The sequence below is a fragment of the Malurus melanocephalus genome, unplaced genomic scaffold, assembly GCF_030028575.1.
Source record: "Malurus melanocephalus ecotype Western Australia unplaced genomic scaffold, MMel_1.1 scaffold_12, whole genome shotgun sequence".
Lineage (NCBI taxonomy): Eukaryota > Metazoa > Chordata > Aves > Passeriformes > Maluridae > Malurus > Malurus melanocephalus.
Window position 1 is genome coordinate 1,943,177 of NW_026623244.1, and position 20,489 is coordinate 1,963,665.

Below are 20,489 nucleotides of genomic sequence, written 5' to 3' on the forward strand. Positions count from 1 at the left end.
AACAGTGTAAAACTCTCATCCGAGAACCCTGATGGCATGCTGGGAGGCTCCTGTGAAGCAATTTCATAAGAAAATAGACACAGCAACCCCTTTACATTAAAAGGCTTTAAAAGTATCCAGGAGAGTTATTTCAGCCAAAACTTACCTGCTTACTCATATATTCTCCTAGATTGTTTACTGACATTTAAAAATTAATTCACATAAAAATGTTTGAGGGAAGCAGGGGGTGTTTATCTGGATGTCAGATGGTTATCTCTTCAGAAYGCTCAGCAGGAAATTCCATGAGCTCCTGCCACCCCAAACTTGCACATACAATCTTACTGGACTCCTTTGTAGCTTGATTTAAGAAAAAACATCATGCATAAGCAGGGCAAATATAAACATAAAATGAACACATGCTCAAAGATTTCTGTTCATGTAAAATCAAGGTTGGAAAGTGAGTGACATTGCTCAGAGATGTCAGTCTATGGCAACTGCTGCTTAGAGCTTGCTCTTGCAGTAYATCATATCAAATGTGCAAGCCATCAACAAAATGGAAAGCTCTTCTAGAAAGCTGAATTGTTTTTAGAGATATATTCCAACATCTAAATCCAAACAGATGCAGAGGCACTCACTGCAGTTATTTGGAGGCGGGTTTCTCAGCTTTCTGAAATACTCACGTAGGATCCACTTAGAAAGCTTACACTGAGATAGATCTGAGTCAGATTTGTGAATTGATTTGTTCTGACCAGTATGAAAACACAACTGTGCTTCACTAAGCTACCATTCAGCAAGCGAAGAGCTGTTACAAGGCAGAGGAGGAAGAGACAAGGTAAAGTTTCATTCACACATACACAACACTGATTTCACAGATTTTATTATTCATCTTCAAAACTCAGCCAGTGACTGAGTCCCTGAAACCTGGAGACCTTTTGTCCCTGAAACCTGGAGACTCACAGTCTAGATCTTGTTTTCACAAATCTGTCTTTGTAAATATCAAATGTTGATACAACAGATAAACTGTTTTTTCCTCTCAACCTACAGAGTCGAGGCAACCTTATTCCTAATTCTGTAGACACAACTGCTTTATACAGTACCACTAGATAGTGACCAAACTCCTGAATAGGATCTAGGGATGTGATCCAGGGAAGTTGACCCTCTGAGAAAGCATGAACTGGAAAGTTTTCGAGGTCTCTTCCAACCCAAGTGATCCTACAAAGCATCATGGCTAAGAACATGGGAATGAACTTCTCCTACTGATACCAAGAAGTGTGCTTGCAGATCCCACAGCTGATAATTCACAAGCACTAGAGTTAAACTTGTTTTGACAGAAGTGATTCCTATATTCAGCTCCTGAACTGTGCTATCTCCAGCCCAGTATGTTAAAGTAAACTACCATCGGTTTTCTGGTCACTTTAATATGCTGGGCTKCAAGTTAAGGCAATTTAGGGGCTGCTTCTTTGAGGCTCTGCTGTCCGTGGCATGAAAGCAGTGGAATCTGGAAGAAGGATAGGACCATGCTTAGCTGCTGGAGGTTAATCCTTTTGAGCTATAGAGGAAGCATTATTGTCTCATTTTGGASAGTGTCAACATCGAGTCATATCTGTAGGAATAGTGCTTGTAGGTTAAGAGCAAAAGGCTGTAAAGGCCCTATCAGTGCCGAAGACATCCATGTGCCTCRTTATTAACACCAAGACAGGAAACTTCAGAATACTATCAAAGCACTAAAACAGCATCCAGGTAACCTAAGTTTGAATCTTCTGTCTGCTGCAAACTTCTCATCCTCCTCAACAAGTTACTTAAGAATTTGATTCTTAGATGTAAATAATGATATTTCCCTGCTTCAAAGASTAATGTGACACACTCATYATACAGGAAATGCTTCTATACTCCATCTATCAAGGTCACAAAAGCTGGGAAATTAACTCCACATTCTGCACAGCRTGGACAAATACTGAACATGGGAAATGACTAAAACAACAAAATAGGAAACAGGAGGTTGCATGGGATATGTCATTCCCTCYGTACTCCAGCAAAAGATGTTCACATGAGGGCAGTTTACATWTTATTTCTCTATTTTATGGTGCATRGATATCACTATACTAGTAGGTGATGGTTTACTCTGCCATTACAGTCATAACTAAACCGACAAGACCAAACCATTTCGTCTTCATGATTTCCAAAACAACTTGTTAAAAATAAATAAATCTGTGTAAAATTAAGTAACTAGACTACTGAGCATGTGTTTCAGCAGAATCAGTCCCAGCCCAGGTGAGGTGTTGAGAGCAGGTTCTGAACCTCCACAACCAGCACAAATGAATCTGTGCTTCTTGGCAAGAAAAGTGCAGTTTCACTGCAATGGCCTGGGAAATTGCAGCAGAGTTGCATCATCTTAATGCACACTGAAAGGATCTGGAAAGAAAAGCTAGGAGTACAATAAGGATTTGCTATTGCATTCACAGAACAAGGGTGAGGGCACTAGTGAAAAAGAAAACTTATCAAGATCTATAAGATTTTACTTAAGCTGCCTGTTTAAGCCGCACTTCAGAACTACTCATCCTTCATTTCTACAAGGCCCAGCACAACAGTGCTCTCACTTGGCTTGAGCTGGAGGTGATTCTGCAAACAAAGCACACCATCACTCCCCCACACAGTGCACTAGAGAACACAAGCTTTCATGTGCATATGGATCCTGCTTCTTATTGGAACTGAATCCTCAGCTCTGGTACACGGGGAATGGTAACAYATCCACAACTTCACCTAAGGGCTCAGCTGCAACTTCACCAGGCAAGAGAACATTAGCAAAGGACCAATTTGAGCCAGCATGGATGGCAGTACTGCTGAGCTTGGTGAGCAGCTGGGAAAAGAGCACCAACTTTCCTTGTCTGCTGGCTCCTTCCTAGCTCCTTCTGTGGAAAGTTCTGCAGCTGCTGGGAGGAACCTATTCGCATAACAAAAGCGCCTTTCAAAAGCAGTACGAAGGGTGGAAAGAATAAGAAAAAACCCTAAAGCCACTGACAGCTACAGTTAGTATTTTTCAGCGTGTCCTAAAGGTCTCAGGCGAGGATCAGGACTCTAATATGTTATGTASAATATAAACACTAGTGTCTCCCATTACTTTCCTGCTGGCTAAAGAACATACATTAAGAAAAATCATGCAAGAAGCAACTTTAAAATACCCTTGAGCACATTTCTAGGACTCTCATACAATTAAGTTCTCAGCTATGCAATAAATAAACTTGAGGCATAAAAGGTATTCAGAACTTTTAGGAGACTGAACTCCAATAGATTCCAAGCTGGGTGCAGGCACTCACATATTGGTTGGCAAAATGTTCAGTGTGAATCAGCAAGGTGCACCTGCAGCCCAGGAAGCCATCTGTGTTCTGGGCTGCACCACCAGGAGCRTGGCCAGCAGGTCGAGGCAAGTGGCTCTGCTCCTCTGCTCTGCTCTTGTGAGATCTCACCTGGAGTGCTGGGAGCCCTGGCACTCCCATCCTGATAGCATGGATCTGTTGGAGTGTGTCCTGAGGATGGCCATGAAGATGGAGGTCATGAAAAGGACTGGAGRTAGGCTGAGAGAGTTGGGCTTGTTTAGCCTGGAGAAGAGAAGGCTCCAGGGAGACATTAGAGCACCTTCCAGTACCGAAAGCGGCTATAAGAGAACTGGAGAAGGACTTTCGAAATGGGCATGCAGTGGCAAGACAAGGAAAAATGACCTTAAACTGACAGAGAGTAGATTTAGATTAGATATTAGGAAGMCATTCTTTAGTGTGAGGGTGGTGAGGCACTAGCACAGGTTGTCCAGAGGAGCTGTGGATGCTCCATTCCTGGAAGTGCTCCAGGCCAGGCTGGATGGGGCTTTGAGCAAGCTGATCTAGCAGGGGTTGGAGCTAGATGATCTTTAGGGTCCCTTCCAACCCAAACCCCTCTATGTCTCTATGATCCTAATGGATCTGACATTCAGTTCCTGATCTTTCACTTCATTAGCTATAGAAATCAAGATAATTCTGCCTTCCCTACATAATTTCATTTCATTGCAAAGGGTGCACTCAAAAATATACTGATGAGCAAGCACCACGAGAGATCTTAAACAATTATACAGGCAGCAAAAGGTCCTTGGAGCTTGAGCTGCAATTCCAGGGAAAAGAAAGCACTGGATGGCTGGTGAAAGACTTCCAAAACAGAAACATGAGAAATCTGCAATGAAAAGTCGACTGTAGAGAATTTTTTAAATCTTCCTTTAAGTGTTGAACTTCTCCTATAAGACTATCTTTCCTTTGAAGCATTTGAGACTTTCAGGGGTAGGAATCATAGGCTGGTGTTTTTGTTTTATAGAAATAAATACCTGGCTTGTGAATGTTACACAAACTCAACTCATTTTAAGACAACATCCAAAAGKATAAGATAAATCTTTGCCTCTTAAAAATCAAACAAAAGAGGAAAGAAAGCATCATTCCCCACCTTCCTTTCAGTGGCTCCAGGCTTACTCCTAAAAATTTTAATAGTAAAATAGTTTTGCCTCTCAGCCAAACCACTTCACTTATGGAAACTGCAAAATGGCTCAGCTTGTCTTTYAAACAGGAGGAAAGCTGGGAGGGAAATGTCAACTTACAGCATATTTCAGTAYTGCTTACATTTTAGTGCAGTAAGCAGAAACATGGTCCTCGTGTTCCTGATACCTTTTGGAGGAATAACCTGCCCAGTCAAACMCAGAGTTCAGCATACAGCTCATCACAGCTGCTCTCTTAGAGAAAATTYCCCCTATATCTCTGAACACTAAATTCTTTGCTTTTCTGCTTAAYGTTACTCTTCTGGGTAAAAAAGAATTCAAGGCCCAAAGACATATTATTTTTGCGTAATAAGGTTATACATATGGATTCAACTTAGCTAGGAAATGTCAACTTAAGGCTTGTCTTCATGAGGAAATCTACTGTAACTAGTCTACCAGTATAATTATATTGCTGTAGTTCTACTGGTAAGATTCCCCTCGTGAGCCTTATTCATAACAACAGCTGCCTTTATGGTTTATTTTTGTCGACTATGCCAAAAAAGGCCCCTGCTCCAGAAAGGCAACAATTTACAGGGGAGGAAGGGAAGGAGCTGTGCCAATGCAACTGGAGCAGTAGAAAGAACAACAGTATAGAAATGGGGGYATTTCTTTACACTAATAAATTATTTGCTACAAAAAGAAGGTGAAATACTGTAAGAAAACTATAGTGTACATCAGATATCAYTGTAGGTAAGGTATGTGCCAATTTCACACCACATTTCATAGCTTTAGTGAAGGCCTCCAAGCCAGACACCGCTCTGCATCAGCCCTTCTGTGTGCATCCTTTTTCTTGCCTCCTGCCCAGAAGCTGCAGCACATTTTTCCCAGCAGTGCTCTTTTCCCCCCATTCCCTTATAGGAGCAATGCCTTACAGCCCAGCAACTGCCCAGGGCCCCTTGGACTGACCCTCCAAAACAAATGGGTGTTAAAACCAGTCCCTCTGGTTTACAGTTTGCATCCAGGGACAAGGATAGCTGGAAAGCAAAGAGCACTCTTTGCAAAAAGGATTTTAAAACAATTGCCCTTCACTTCAGCAGTGCAAGAATGCTGAGCTAGACAAAACAATGAGCCATCTGTGCACTCTTCCCTCCTTCCCTTGTCTCTATCCTCTGGACTTAAATCAAGAGCTCCCCAAGAATGGCTGAGTCCCCCTTCACCTCCGCCCACCCTGTTTACATCCTGAAAAAAACCAGCTTTCTGCCCTATTTTTTTTTTCTTTTTTGTTCTAAAGAGCCCTTGCAAAATCTTCCTTTAAACCTCAGCCCTTTGTCAGGTGGTATCCCATCTACCCAGCTTTGTCAAGTGATCAAAAAATGCCTCCCACCAATGATCCGKTCCTTGTTTACCATCCCTGGAGGCAGAGTGGCACTCAGGAGCCCTACTCACCCCTTTGTCCAAGGAAGGGAATACCATCTGAATGGGAGACCACCAAGATTTGCAGCTCTCTTTTGTTAGCCTGGTGTCACTGCCTATTGGGCCTTGATTCAAAATTGAGATGACAGTAGAGAGGCAGCTGAGTTAGGTCATCACCACAGAGTTGCCCGCTTAGGGGAGAGAAACACCAAGAGCTCAAAGTTCAAATAAAATTGGAAACTCTGTTATCAGTGGTAATTTGTTGTTACCAACTGTAGCTACTGCCKCCTCAAGAAACATACACTAGCCCTAGTCAAGCAGGCATGTTCCCAGCACTAAAACTGCATTGAAGGGGAAAAAGGGGATTAGGTATAAATAACAGCATTTGGATCTATTTCTTCATACATTCATTATGTTACTATCCCTATTCCAGGCAGCAAATAGATTAAAAAAATGTCAACTATCCTTTGATCTCACAGCTGGAATGGCTGCACTGCTCAAAATTATTTTTTACCTTCCTGTCCCACTAAAAAAAAACAAACCACTATCTTTTAAGTCTTTATTTTTAAAACATCTTAAACAGACCCTAATCACATAAAGCAGTCTCTCACTAGACGACTCAGTCTTGATCCCCATCGCTTCTCTTCCTGACAGGCTGAACTCGCTGGAAGAGCAGAGCCTGCAAGTTCTCCCACATCATTCAGCACTAACATAGCTCTAAGATCAGAGTAAGGAATCCCTGTCTTGGATCAACTCTCCTCCAGTGTGCCAAGATCACAAATGTRGAAGTTCTGTTGGTAAAAAAAAATWACATAAAATCATCCAGTTTGAGCACCATGCCCCTTCCTCTGCATGGCAGCAARAGGCTCATCCTACCAGGATGCAGCACTGGAGTGCAGACACACTACTGAACAGGAAGCAGAGCTTGCCTTCAGTAATGCTCAGCACTAAACCTTCTTCCAATCTTTTTCCCTTTTTAAAAATTTTATTGAAAACAGTCCTTCTAGTAAATTCAGCTACCGTGCTGTAAATGTTAAATGGATTTCCTTCAATGCTTCAGAAAAACATTCCAAATCTAGCACAGCTCAAGAGTGGTCTCGTCCCACAGCCCCTGCATGTAAACACAGATAGACCGCAGCACAAAGCAGGCTGCTCTCCGTAGGTGGCCTRCATCTCTCATTTCGTTAAGGGTACTAACTACCTCCAGCAAATGACACTTGGAAGCAGAAGTACACTCTGCCTCAGAGGAGGGAAAAACAGATTTCCCCGTGCTGACCAGAGCTTCAGGGGAGGTCTGCCTCCAGCAGTGAAACACAAGCCTGACAGGGCTCTGGTGCATTGCAGCCACGGGAGGGACACCAGTGGGGCACATAAATAGGCATGATGCTTAGTTTAACTGGTTGTTTTTTCAGTCTGGGAAATAGGGAATTGAGCCCTACATGATCACAGTCATGCATATACTTCTTTAAAATGTCTCCACAGTTTCTGAACTCACTGGTCAAAATCAAGTCCTTCAGAGGAAGCGTGGTCCCCAAAATGTCACATTTCTGCAAAGTATGCAAAAATAAACAGCCAAACAGAAGGATCTACAGGTGCTTTCAGTAAGCAAGTTTCASTAGAAGCATATCTGTATTTCTAGACACCAGAGAATCCACACAGGTGAGACTTGTTAAAACACCTTGATTTTAAGAAAAGCTCATTCTAAGTTGTATCTTTCTATGTATGAAAAAACTCCGATCACAAGATAAATCAGTTAAAAGACAGATCTTATTGTAATATGCAGCTAAACTACTCTTTCCAACWCTRACAGATTCACAAATAAGCTGTCATTGAAAGAAAGTACCTTTCTTTCATTACAGACCTCCCTAAATTCATGGTCTCTCCCTTTGCATTCTGCCATGAACCCTCCTCTCTTCCCTCTGTCTCAGACAAAAGACCAAATGAAAAACTAAGCATTACATTTGGGATCAGTCTCTGATAGGCAAACAAGACSCAGGAAGAAAAAGGAAGTCCAGAGCATGGTGTCCAACTTGCTCCAAGTCCAAGCTCTTGTACCTCTTTTCTAAACTGATGCTCACTGATATCCTCTTCCATGTCATTCCCTTTAGCTGGGGCAGATGCTCCACCTCCAGCAACCTTCCATCTCTCAAGGCAGACATGAGGAATTTTACAAATCTTACCTGAAATATGGATTCACCACCTCTCTCTAATAAACCRTCTTCCAAAAGCCCCCTTTCATTTTCATGAAAACAAAGAGGGGCACAGGGGGCAGTCAGCCTCCACCATTTTAAAAGCATTCACTGTTACCTTGGAGTTCGGTGTAATATTTCAGCAGTGCTTTAGGCATGTGGTTTATAAAGCACTTAGGGACCCATTAAAGAGCAAAATTTAAGGCTAAAGGCTGGCAAGCTAGGGGCACAGAGCTTTTAAATTTATGAAAAGCTACAGAACTAAGAGGCCACTAAAGTGACAGCTGTCAGCACCACTCCATCCTACATTCATGCAGGTTCAAAGGAAAAGCCAGCACGCACTAAAAAGAAAGCGAGCACTCATTCCAACTTTCAGGCTATTTTCTAAATACTCTTTTCAAACTCCTTTTATACTCAGAAAAAGCCTTCCAGAAAACATCCACCCCTCTGCAAGCCTTGCATTGGTTACCTGATCCAGTTTTGCRCTCCTTTTTCTTCCTTCCAGCTCTAACAAGCATCCTTGCCCTTTTACAAGTTAAGGTCATTCAGARGATCTATACAAGCAAGCAGAACACAAGCTGGACTGCAGATCTTGAAAGGCTCATGCTTACCCTCACCTTTAATAGGGAGGCACCACCCACAGAGACAACACATTTTCCCGRCATGCACCACTCCCTCCTGATCCAAATGGAAAGCAGCACAAATCAAAAGGACCACAGCAAGTTGGAACCTGTTGTCTCAGCAGGTGGTACCCTGCATCTGTAATAGAGATGAAGGCAGCTGTAATCTCTCCAGTTTTATGCAAATGGGATGCTGTACTTCAGATCCTGGCTAGGGGCCAGGAAAATAAAACAAAACCAAAAACCCCAAACCCCACCACCTTTGTCAGTATGAAGCTGATGTAGTAGACATCAAAACACAGCTGGCATGTTTCTTTGCGGGATGTGGGAAGGCCACAAATAAAAATCTTATCTCAAGCTATCCATAATTTAAGCCTTGCTTTCTATYGCAGCTCTGAATTTCAACCCTTCAATTTTAATACAAATAAGACTATTCAAGGTGTTCAGGAATTCTATCACATCATGGTTTTCACTTTCCATGCACTTCTTTAATACATTAAGAAAAACGATGAGCACTCGAAATACAGAACAGTTAAGCAGAGATTCAGCCTTGGCCTCAGAGCAAACTGAAGACAGAAGCCATTCTCAGGAAAACACATTTTCCTTCTCAGCTCCCTGGACAGCCCTGCAAAGACCTTGTGCCAGCACAATCCAGTTCTGGAACACACTGTGGCACCACAGTATCACAGAATGCATAAAGTTGGAAGGGCCCATAGTGTGTCATCTGGCCCCACCTTCCTGCTCCTGCAAGGTTAATCCCAGAGAACAAGGCACAGGATTGCACCCAGACAATTCTTTAATGTCTCCACAGCGTCTCTGGACAATGTTCAAGTGCATGGGCACCCACACAGTAATTAAATTCTTCCTCATCTGCAGGTGGAACTTCCTGTGTATCAGTTTCTGCCTGTTGCCTCCTGGGTCAGAGACTCCTGAGGATGCTGCAAAGGTGGCACTCAGCAGTAGCTGAAGCTGGCATTGCCAYTGATAGAGTCAGAGTCCAGCTACGCCTGCTGATGCTGCCTTCCTCATGCACCTGTTCTTCACCAAGGAAGAATTCACCATCATGTTTGGAAACTGCACAAATGATCAGGCACTTGTTGATGCCTGACCTTGTTGATGGCCTAGCATCAGAGCACTAAGCTGCAGCTGCCAGCTGAAGCCCTGGCATGGGGACGTTCCTTGCTGTGGCATTGCCATGGGCAGGGGCTGCCAGCAAGGGRTGGAGAAGAGCACAGGACTCAGAGCCTGCTCTCACAACTGCACTGCCCAGATGTTCCCTGCCAGCACACTGCACACACTTCACACTGCAGTGCAGAATCTCTTCAGCGTGAAAGAGCAGTCTAAAGAAAAAGACCCTACTTTCACCCTGCTGAACAGATTCAAGAAGTTACACATTTGTTTTGATTTGAAAGAAGATAGAAAAAGCTAAAAGTGGAGTATTACCTGCAAAAACATCCTGGAAGGATTTCTGCTGCCACTCAAGTTGTGCAACATGCTTGACTGGAGAGACTTACTTCCATGCAAGCAGCTTGGCATGAAATCCCACTGAAAGGCCTGTGGTTCCCTAACACTGTCATGACATCATGATTTAGGATTTTTAAAGCTATCAGCCCAGCACAGCTGGTGTCATGGTTGCCATTATACCATGAAACACTGAGGGGTTTTAAATGAAAAAGGTTTCCTTGTTTGAAATTCTTAGATTTCTTCCATTTTATTCTGCGGATTCTTAAAGCTGGGCTGGTTCTGTAAGTAGAGTGTAGCTGATACGTAAGCAGAGCAGGAAACAGTGCTGCTTTAACTGAAAATAAATCTGTCAACAAGGAGGCACAGGGAGAGCTCCATTTCAGACTTTTCAGGTTCTTATTAAAAAATATAAATTAAACTCAACATTTTCACATTATTTGCTACATCTGTTTGCTATTCCATTATAAATAAAAATACAGGGGCCTCCAATTCAGTGTTAGTTCACTCAAAAAAATCAAAAAGTCCTTTTCATTTAATACTACATTATAATTGTTCTAGACTGTACTGTATTACCACGAGAAGACCACAAGAATTTAGCTGTGCATTACCCAGCCTGGGCAATTAACAACACCTTTGGCTGTGTACTATCCTTCTAAAGCATGAAGACAGCAAGGCGATGGAAGTATATCTCCGTTGTGGGAATCTTGCTGACAGTCACAAGCAGATCCAGCTCTGCACTCTTTGTAGAGAGCTGAGAAATAAAAAAAAAAAACAAAAACAAACCCTCTCCTGTCTCCAGAGGCCAAGGCAGTTGAGCAGAACTCAGAACCACACCGGTTTTAAAGAAAATACACCAAAGATTTAAACAACTGCCCTGCCATGCCATACTCCTGCTGACCATTCCACAGCACGCTTTACCYGGGACAGCAGAATCCCAAAGCCCTTCAAGTAACAGAGACATTGACACCCATTTTCTTAAATAAAACTTGATTAAATTCCCTGTCAGAGAAGAAGAACCTTCTGAGTGCATAGGAAAATACACCACATTCCTGCGGTGTGCACCCAGGGGCTGGGCTGGTTCCACAGCCATTGAATTTGGAGAGCAGTTTTAGCAAACAACAATCGCTCTTGAAAGTGAGAATTGCTGGCGAATGCTCAGCTCCTTTGAAAATCCTCTCTCAGCCAGTCTACAGCACTCACACACCAGGTGATAACTTCAGATTCAGTGTTTAGGAGATGCGTAGGTCTTGACAGCTCCACAACTATACCACAGCTGTATATTAAGACTTCTGGACACAAAGGCAGAAGCAACCTACTCAACTGCACAAATACTATTAAGCTTTGTAGYTCCAAGAATGAGGCCAAATTAAAGGTGACAGACTGCAGACAGCTGAACCTCTCCAGGCAAGTGACACAGGGACACAGCACTGTGGAGCCAGGAACACTGTTCCAGCCACACAGAGAAGGGAAACACATGCCTGAGGACACACTGTGTACTCTGGCCGTGAAGATCACTTTGATAGATCTGAGCAGGTCTTTGCTGAAGAGGTTGTAGCCCATATCCCCAAAGCAGCACAGCAACGTGCTCACTATTTGCTTGCAGTGCCCAACTCCCTCAGTGTGGTGCCAGAGGCAGCCAAGGCACAGCAGCTCCCTAAGCCTCCTTTCAGGATCACATACATGCAGGACATTGGGGACTGCAGACCTCCCATAGCACGGCACAGACTTTGCTCCTGCTTCACTCAGCAGGCCTTGGAAATCACCTGCAGCCTGTGTCTAGAGATGTGAATTTAATTCCTGTGTTCTGCAACCAGCAAAAGGCATGTTCCACTATCTCAATCCAAATTTCCAGACCAAACCATAAGAGAATATGAACCAATAGGAGGTCTGATGTCAGGAAGTTACTTAAACTTGTGCCATTCCACTTGTGTGATACTTTTGATCCTCCACCCTCAAGTTTGCCACTAGAGAAGCACAACAGGTTTTGGTGTAGCAGACAGGTTTTGGGAGTGAGAAGCCAAATCATGTGGCAGCACCAAAGAGGCTGTATCCTTACAGAATTTGCTTCTTCATTCATAAAAACACAACACTCCTTATTATCTTCAACTGAGACCCTCATGTCCATTGCCTGCTCTCACCCAAAACCACCAGGAAAGACTCTGAGTAAAGAGAACAGTATCGTCATGGCAAAAATGCAGGCTGCCAAGACATCAAATAGAAGTCAGCACAACACTGACTCCCTCTAAAATTAGTCCCACCAAAACAAGGTGGCCAAACACAAGTTACCTAATCTTGGCAACGTCAGATTTTCAGTGTCAAAGATAAAATATCATGATCTGTCAACAAAGGCACCATGTGAAGGAACACGTCCATGCTAAAGTCTCTCGTGGAAGCAAGGGAAGGAAGCCTTGAACTTCATTTCTTTCACTTGCCCTTCTTTGCTCCTGCAACTAATGACGGGGGTTTGTTGTTAGTAGAAGTGTTGGTYAAACGTTTCAGGCAGAGCTCTATGACATTAGGGTCCTGTATAAACTCCAGATTTGTTTTCCTAAAACCAGTTCCGTAATCACAAACACAAGGAGAAAAAACATAGGAGAAACTGCCTTGAAGAATGGATAAAGTTAAAAAAACTGCCCAACTGCTGCTATTGCAAGAGAAGCACTTAGATGGAAAAAAAGTTGGTGGCTGAATCTTAACCAAGACAAACAAAAGGAGGAAAACTTGTGTGAACAAACTGGAGCCTTTGCTGCACAATTCATCAAGGACATTTACCCTGCAACTGTGACACAATGCAAAGACAGTTTCAGTAAACAGCAACAGCAGAAACCTTGTGCCATTTCTGACTGGTTAAAAGGCCTTGTTCACAGCCCCAAAATCATGACTGCTTGACTACTGCTACTCACTTTAACTGGAGTTAAGGAGCAAGGTAAAGAAAGACAAGAATAAGGTTAGCTCATTCATGCTGTCAGCTTGGTTTAATCCAAAGTGCCTGCTAGAAACCATCCTTACCAACAACCTAAGATAATAATTGAATTACTGGAGAAAACACAGTCAAACAATTAGAGTTTAAGGCTTCTATTACACAAATTGGCACTTTATACAGCACCACTGGGGTGGCAGTCTGCTGACAGTAACATTGCTGTGCCAGCAACAGCAAAAATGCCCTTACAGCAGTTTTCCAGAGGAAGGCATTTAACATGCACAGGGAGGGGTCAGGATTTAAGCATATGACCATAACAGACTACTGAGTGTGAAAAACAGAACAAGGCAGACAGTTAAAAGAAAATTTCCCAACCAGTTAGAAGAAATTAAAATAAAACCCCACTCAGCTTAACACTGCAAGGAAATATGTTGCATTCAAAGCTTGCAGAGGGGAACACAGAATTTCTTCTTCATACAAGAACAGGCATACATCATCTTTTGTGAGACCAGAGCTACGGTGTTCTCAACAGAAAACCAGCTGTTCAAATAATATGAGCAGCAGGACAGGGTTTTACCTACAMACCCCCAAAAAGCAACTCAAAACACAACACACAGTTACAGAACTCAAATGACACTTACTCATGTACTCTGTTGTCTCCATACAGGTCACTTAACCCAAAGCTGACGTAGTGCCAGTGCTCAGGAACATTCAGCGCTGGGTTTCCCAGGTTTCTGTACATGCTAACATAGTCCAGAGGGTCAGGTCCTCCCAACCTGCATTAAAAACAGAAAAATTCTTAGGTAAATCAGTTTACTCCAGACAAATGGTAAGTCTCCCCCAGTGCTACAAGAGGTTGTACAGAGACCTGGTTTAAAACAAAAATTAAAACATTCAAATTACCTTAAAAAAAATTTGAGGAGAAAGGTTAGGTTAAATACAGAAAGCTTCAAGCATAGGAAGGCAAAGTACATGTGTGCAACACACCACAATGTTTTTAATGTTAAAGCATAAAAATCTCTGGAAAATAGTATTAAAACATCCACAAAACACAAAGAAAATTGAAAAACTGTACTAGTAAAAGAACAGTGGCTGTATCTGCATTGCAAGCTCTTAATTCAGTCCAGAGGCACATACCTCAAGAAAAGTGATGCTATTCCTCACAGCAGAAGTTGAAATGGCTAAGTTTTGAGAAGACTAATCCCTACTTCTGGACATAGACAAAGTAGCTAAAACAGTAGAGGAGGAAAACATTGATGCAGTAAAATTAGCACCAATACTTCTAAAAACACACCACTTGCATGAATCAAGAATGAGAAAAAAGCACCACTGCACCCTCTGAATCAGAATGGGCTCCTTAAAAGAACATAACTTAAAAGTCAGTGCAGCACAGGCACATTATATTAAGCAGCAATCACCAAAGCCTGCAGCCCCCCTTCCTGCTACACGGCACAGGGAAGTGAGGCCGTGTACCAGCAGAGAGTACGGCACATCCTCCTGCCACTTGCGTCACCTCTGCCCGCACAGACAGGACAGCTCCCCGCTGAAGGAAGGAGCACGCTGGACTGTTTTGCTGTTTGCCCTGTCAATCACAGAACACCTACCACAAGCACTTATGGCATGGCTGAGCAGCTGTTTAACTGTTTCGTGCCTACAATGTAGTTTCTCTGCAAGTAAATCTCTCAACTGCTCCAAACAAGCAAACCCAAACTGGCACGACTCCATTCATTGGAACCAATGATTCTACACATCAGTTCCTCTCATCTGTATTGTCTGTTCAGACACTGACATGATYTTTTGCAGGTTGCAGGGCATGGCTGTGCTTCCTTCACTAGTCCTGAGTGTTTGTGTACCATCATACACAGTCTCCACGGCTGGATAGATAAAACCAGCCCCTCTTCCCTCCTCCTGTTGCCCAACTTTATCAAGCCTGTACAAAACAGTGTACCAGCTTGGTGTACTAATAGGCCCATGGGCTCTCTCCACAGGTGTGCTGTGCTGCCTTGACCCTACTGCTGCTGGCAAAAGAACAGAGCAGTTATTTAACATGACTGACTTTGCCYAGGACAGCTTCCCCCCTCTCAAGTCATGTAAGGCCATCATGGTGGCTGAGACCAGCTGCAGTTTTTCCAGCAGGTCAGTCAAGGATGTAGCCTGGGATCCTGGGGCAGGACAGAGCTGCTCACCCCCAGKAGTGGCACAAGTATCCATTGTCAAGGGCTACATCAGAACTCTGCAGTCTTCTTGTGTGACAAGAGGCACCTTCATGACATAAAAGGCAAATTGGTGAGCAAACAGTGAATGTGTATCAGACTCCAGCATGGACCTGGGGCTGACTCTCAGTAGCCACATGAGAAAACCTGTTCTCAAAGTCTAGCAATAATTTGAAGCACTCAGGATGTCTACAAGAAACACCTGTTCAGGTGGCCCTGTTTAGAGCATGGCACCTATGTCCTGGCCAGTGCTCAGCCTCCCAGAGATCCATGATGGAAATAGTCAGATGGACGCAATTCCAGATGGGATGGTCACTCACCCCAAAGGAGCAGCAGAGAACAGCAGCAACCACACACAATTATTACTGGACCGAGAAGACTTCAGAGTGAGGGAGGTTGATGAAATTCATGCACTGTCCAGTGTGAGAGATTAGTCAGTKGTCAGAGCAGTTGTGTGGGCTTTGCAACGAAGAGACCACTGCTAAGCAACCAGCATCTCCCACACAAAGAAAACCTGCTTCCAAACTGGGTTTAATAACACTTTAGAAGTCAAACAATCACTGCTGGAACACTGCTGACACAGGCGCTCCAACACTGACAACACACAAGACAAACGTCTACAGTGCCCTTTTCAGGACACAGATTGTTCCATGAGTACACGCTTTTCTCTAGGRTTACTCAAACATACTTGTCTTGTCTGATGCAGATGGCAAGTTCTGCCTAGACAGCACCAGGCAAGTCAGATACCTCTCCCTCACTCCTGCCAGCATTAATGTGTCTGTCTCCAAAGGCTGAATTTCTCTGGGGACCTGCAGCAGTGCATCACTCAGGAGGTGGCCACAGCAAAGCAGCACCAGGCGGCCTGRAGAACCTATGCTCTGTCCTGCCCAGAGTTCACTACCAACTAGTTCACATGTTGCTCAATGATCCAGTCACACCATCTGTATTACCTGAGAAATGCAGTAGGATTGGAAGAGATGTAGACTAAAAGCCTGCAGCAGTGATTAATTAAATTWAAAAAGCCACAAATCCAAGCCATACACCTATCCCAAAACTGCTGCAAGTGCAGGAGCATCAAGCATGAGCTTTAAGYCAGCTACCTGCAGCACTCAGTAATATAGCCATGGCAATAACGCTCACCAGACATTAGTCAGCACAGATATTCATCCAGTTTCGGTGGCAGGTTTCACTGCTCTAATGTCGGCACTGTTGTGGTACATCCTCCCGCCCACGGCCGCTGCGGCGGGGTTCGACCTTGTATCACAATCTACATATCAGTACATGCAYACACACAAAGAGCTGGAAGCGTTGGAGGATTTTATTAGGAAGAGCCCAACTTCAAAGCCAGAGGTACAGTACAAATTTGTTACATTCTCTATTCATGAAGCTCWTTCAGGAGCAAGAAGGGCCGCCTCAGGGGAAACCCTGTATTTGCATCYGCACCAAGAGTATTCTTTTGACCGATGTTAAGAGCACTCTGAAGTTTTTGTGGAAGAAGAAATGCAAAACGAAGAGAGGAAAGAGAACCACAATGGAAAAAAAAAATTGGAAAATTTCTTTCACCCTGAAAAATCCTTAGTGTATTGTTTGTAGTCACTTCTCACCAGCTGACAACAGGATTGCTTTTCACAGCTACCTTTCAACAACCCTTCAGAAGTAGCCTGTGATTCCAAAATGGCTGCAGACCACAGGTCACTACACAGGCTTTAGAGTATATGGCCTAAATTCAAAACAGGTGATAAAAAACCCAAACGCCCAGCTCAAATTCTGCCTATTTCGAAACCTATCACAAAGGAAAGCGCAAATTTGCTTTTTTTCACCAGTAATCCTATGCAACAAGATATTCCACTTTGAGATACTCTACTACATTTTATAGTAAGAGTGGACACCAGACAACAACAGAGAAACTCCATCTTGGTTCGTGGCCTTCACAAACACAGACAGAAACTCTACCAAGAAGTTCTGACTGAATTCCAAATTCTTTCCCAAGATATGCAAATAGCAATTTAAATTACTAGTTCGATTAAATAATTCACTTGGCTAAACCCCTTTATGTAATAGGCATGGAGTTCTGCMGATTCTCCAATGTTACACAGTAAGGACCTGCTCTGACGTGCAAATCAAAGACTACAACTTCAGCTGCCTGAAYAAAACAAACAAATCTCTGTTAACCATAGAGAAACTGATACACATAATTAGTGTTACRATGTTTCTCCTAAGGCGGGAAACTCATTTCAGCGATTTCCTCTTCTAATCTAAACCAGCTAATAGCTGGCACCCCAGGCAGAGCAGGACATTTCAGCAGAGAGAGTTGTGGCAGGAGTCACTGTACCGGACTTAACAAAACCAAGCACCAAGTTTCACCCAACAACAGGAGAGMAAGTACTTGTAGCGTCCACAGACTTCACCTCACAAACATTTCCTGCACAGGACAGCAGTAAGAAGCTCACCTCTACAAAAGAAGCTCTCAGCTCTCACTGCTGCCTGAACTAACAGTTGGAGGAACTGCTAACGTGGAAAATGCCAGGATAAACAGGCCTTCACATTACTTCTTRCTTGCAACCTGCCATCATTGCCAGCAGCATTTTTTTTAGCGTTTGAGCTCCAATTGCAGTGAAACCCTAATCAATCCCTTAAGAAAACAAACAACAAGGTTTCTTCCCAAACAAGGGTCTTTGCCATTCTTTATTATAGACCTAAATTTCCCTCAACCCCCACAAATCTTACATCACTATAGTCARTATTGTTCCAAGATGTTGATAGAAAAGAAATGCTGACGTGACTGGAAACTCTTCATGAGTATATAAGATCAGAAATAGCTGTAAAAATAGRCTGCTCAGACCACCACCAAAGTACTGATGTGAACAGATGACTAACAAATTATTTCTATTTTGAGGTCTCAGATTTGCAACATCTTATCTCAGCCTACTGTGTCACTTTAATGCAATACTCCCTTAAGCAATAAGGGCTAACAAACTTCTTGTTAGAATCACTTAAAACCCAACAATTCTGTGGACAAAAACTGCAATAGCTTTGTCTGTCAGAGCAGCACACAGGGAGGATGTTATTCTGCTGTTGCCTGGGGCTGTAATCAGATAGAGACATACAGGTTGAAATGAGCTGTAAATAAAGAAGTTAAGCATTTACTAAATTTTTCCAGGTGCTGGGGTAGGGACTGGCCAATGTCAGATAAAGCAAACACTGTGGGGGGGGTTGACTTGATCATGTTGCTTAGCCCCAGAAGAGAGGGCTGAGCAGCTAAACGATAGCAAAAAGCAAAAGAAACTCCTCTTCACACGGGATTAGACAGTAGACAGTTATCTTATAGCTAAACATCCAAGCACTTCCTTCATGCCACTCTCYCACATAAACAACTGCTGTTCCTGGTGTCAGACACTGTGTCAGCAGAGACACTGAGCAGCAGATTCACAGTCTGTGATAACACATGGCTACGTAAGGCCAAGAGAAGGTGGCACTGCCCCGTGGGCTTTAYGGGTACACACGGCATGTGTCCGGTCTGGAGCTGGAACAACGGCCTTTCTCTGGTCAGTGCTGGCCACACTCGAACCCAGGCTGCTGGCCAGAAAACAGAGCTCGTTCCAGGGAGGGAAACTCCAGCCCCTCACCGTCTGTGGGAACACCTCCACGGAGCAACACGCACTCCCTTTTTGTACGACCTATCCCAGCCAGGACCTTCATAAACCACCCTTCACTCAGGGACYCTCCAAATCACCCCGGAAACCCCAATACACCCTCCTGTCTTCAGCGCACGCCTCCCTAGACCCCTCCTCCTACGGCCAGMACATCTTCCCCAGAAACCCCACCAGCGGAGCAACAAACTGCATCCCCAATGCCTCCATCCCSAGACCCGCTGCACAACCCCAAAACTCTTGCATCTCACCATTAACTCAGGACGCAACCCCAGTCCCCTTCCCCTTGCTGCAAGCCTCCCCAGCTCCCCCGCGTCGCCCAGYGCTTCTCCCAAACCTCTCCCACTCCCACTACTCCTCCCCTATCCCACACAAGGCGCCGGCCCCACTGCTTTCCCCAGMTCCACGCAAGACCCCGGCCCCATCCAGGCCGCCTCACCAGTACTTGAGGATGGCGGTGACCTGGAGCGGGTTGGGTTGGTCGGGGTAGAGGCGGCGGCACTCGCCATAGATACCGTGCAGCCCCGGCGGGAAGAGCGACGGAAAGGACCCGGACCCAGACCCCGAGCCGGACGCTGGCCCGCTCGTGGGGGGGCCCCCGCCCGGCCGCACACCCTCCATGTCCCGGAGGCGGCTGGTCCCGGCCCGTCCCAGTTGGTGCCGACCCGCTCCGCTCCCGCCAGGCGCTCCCGGCCCGGCCCGGCCCAAGCGGCTGCGTGGGGCCGCGGGAGGAGGGGGCAGGGCCTAATGCCGGGCGGCGTGAGTGACAGGGCAGCTCCACCAATGGCGGCTCTGCGCGGGGCTCCGCGCGAAGGGGGCGGGGCCCCGCCGCACGGGCTGCGTGAGTGACAGGGCAGCTCCACCAATGGTGGCTCTGCGCGGGGCTCCGCGCGGAGGGGGCGGGGCCCCGCCGCACGGGCGGCGTGAGTGACAGGGCAGTTCCACCAATGGCGAGGCGCAGCGCGAAGGGCAGCCCCGCCTCTGCCCCCGCCTCACGTCACGCTGCGGGYGCGCCCCCTAGCGGCTCGCGGGGCTGTGGGCGGGGCGATTCCCGCGCGAGGCGGTGGCGGGAACGCGGAGCGGGGTCCGGGGGTAGCGGGAGGGTCCGCAGCGGGGCGGGCCTGAGGGAACAGGAGGGGTTTGTTATGGTGCCTTTACACCTGCCCCAATGCTCAAGGCACCTTTACTCTCCCCGTGTGCTCTCTGTGTCTGTAGGTCCCTTGGTGACAGCTGCTGGCTGCCAATAGGTGAAGTTTGAGGGCTCTCTGATCGCGGATTGTGACTTGTGCACGAAGCACACTGACGGTCTGGCTMATTGYTGAGTTGYACCTRCACCTGTGGTCATGCAAGCCAGGTGTGTACATGTGAATTGTACAATAGTCCTGCACATGTTTGCTAGAGTGGGGTCCTGCTTGTTAATCAGCAAATTTAAAAAGTGATCCATAGRGTGCTCAGAGGAGAGGGTGAACGCTCATGTTTGCATTTCTCAAATAAGTGAGAGTTTATTCTAAAAACATTCACAACAYCTTTTGGGAGAACACACATGGTCAAG

The 20,489-nt window shown here is 45.0% G+C and overlaps 1 protein-coding gene across 3 annotated transcripts in view; it reads right to left on the bottom strand.

Annotated features, from left to right (window-relative positions):
- Positions 1-19,677, bottom strand: part of SUFU (SUFU negative regulator of hedgehog signaling) — an 89,484-nt gene extending 69,807 nt beyond the window's left edge. For 2 of the 3 annotated variants that reach the window (XM_057379802.1, XM_057379792.1), the window contains exons 1-2: positions 19,377-19,677; positions 13,716-13,850 (exon numbers count right to left, since the gene is read on the bottom strand). In XM_057379802.1, coding sequence (XP_057235785.1) covers positions 13,716-13,850; positions 19,377-19,558 — 317 coding nt within the window. In that variant the 5' untranslated portion in view covers positions 19,559-19,677. Of the gene's footprint in view, positions 1-13,715; positions 13,851-14,211; positions 14,294-19,376 lie in introns of those variants that run through there. The other variant, XM_057379813.1, reaches the window with a different exon arrangement.
- Between the last annotated feature and the right edge of the window lie 812 nt (positions 19,678-20,489).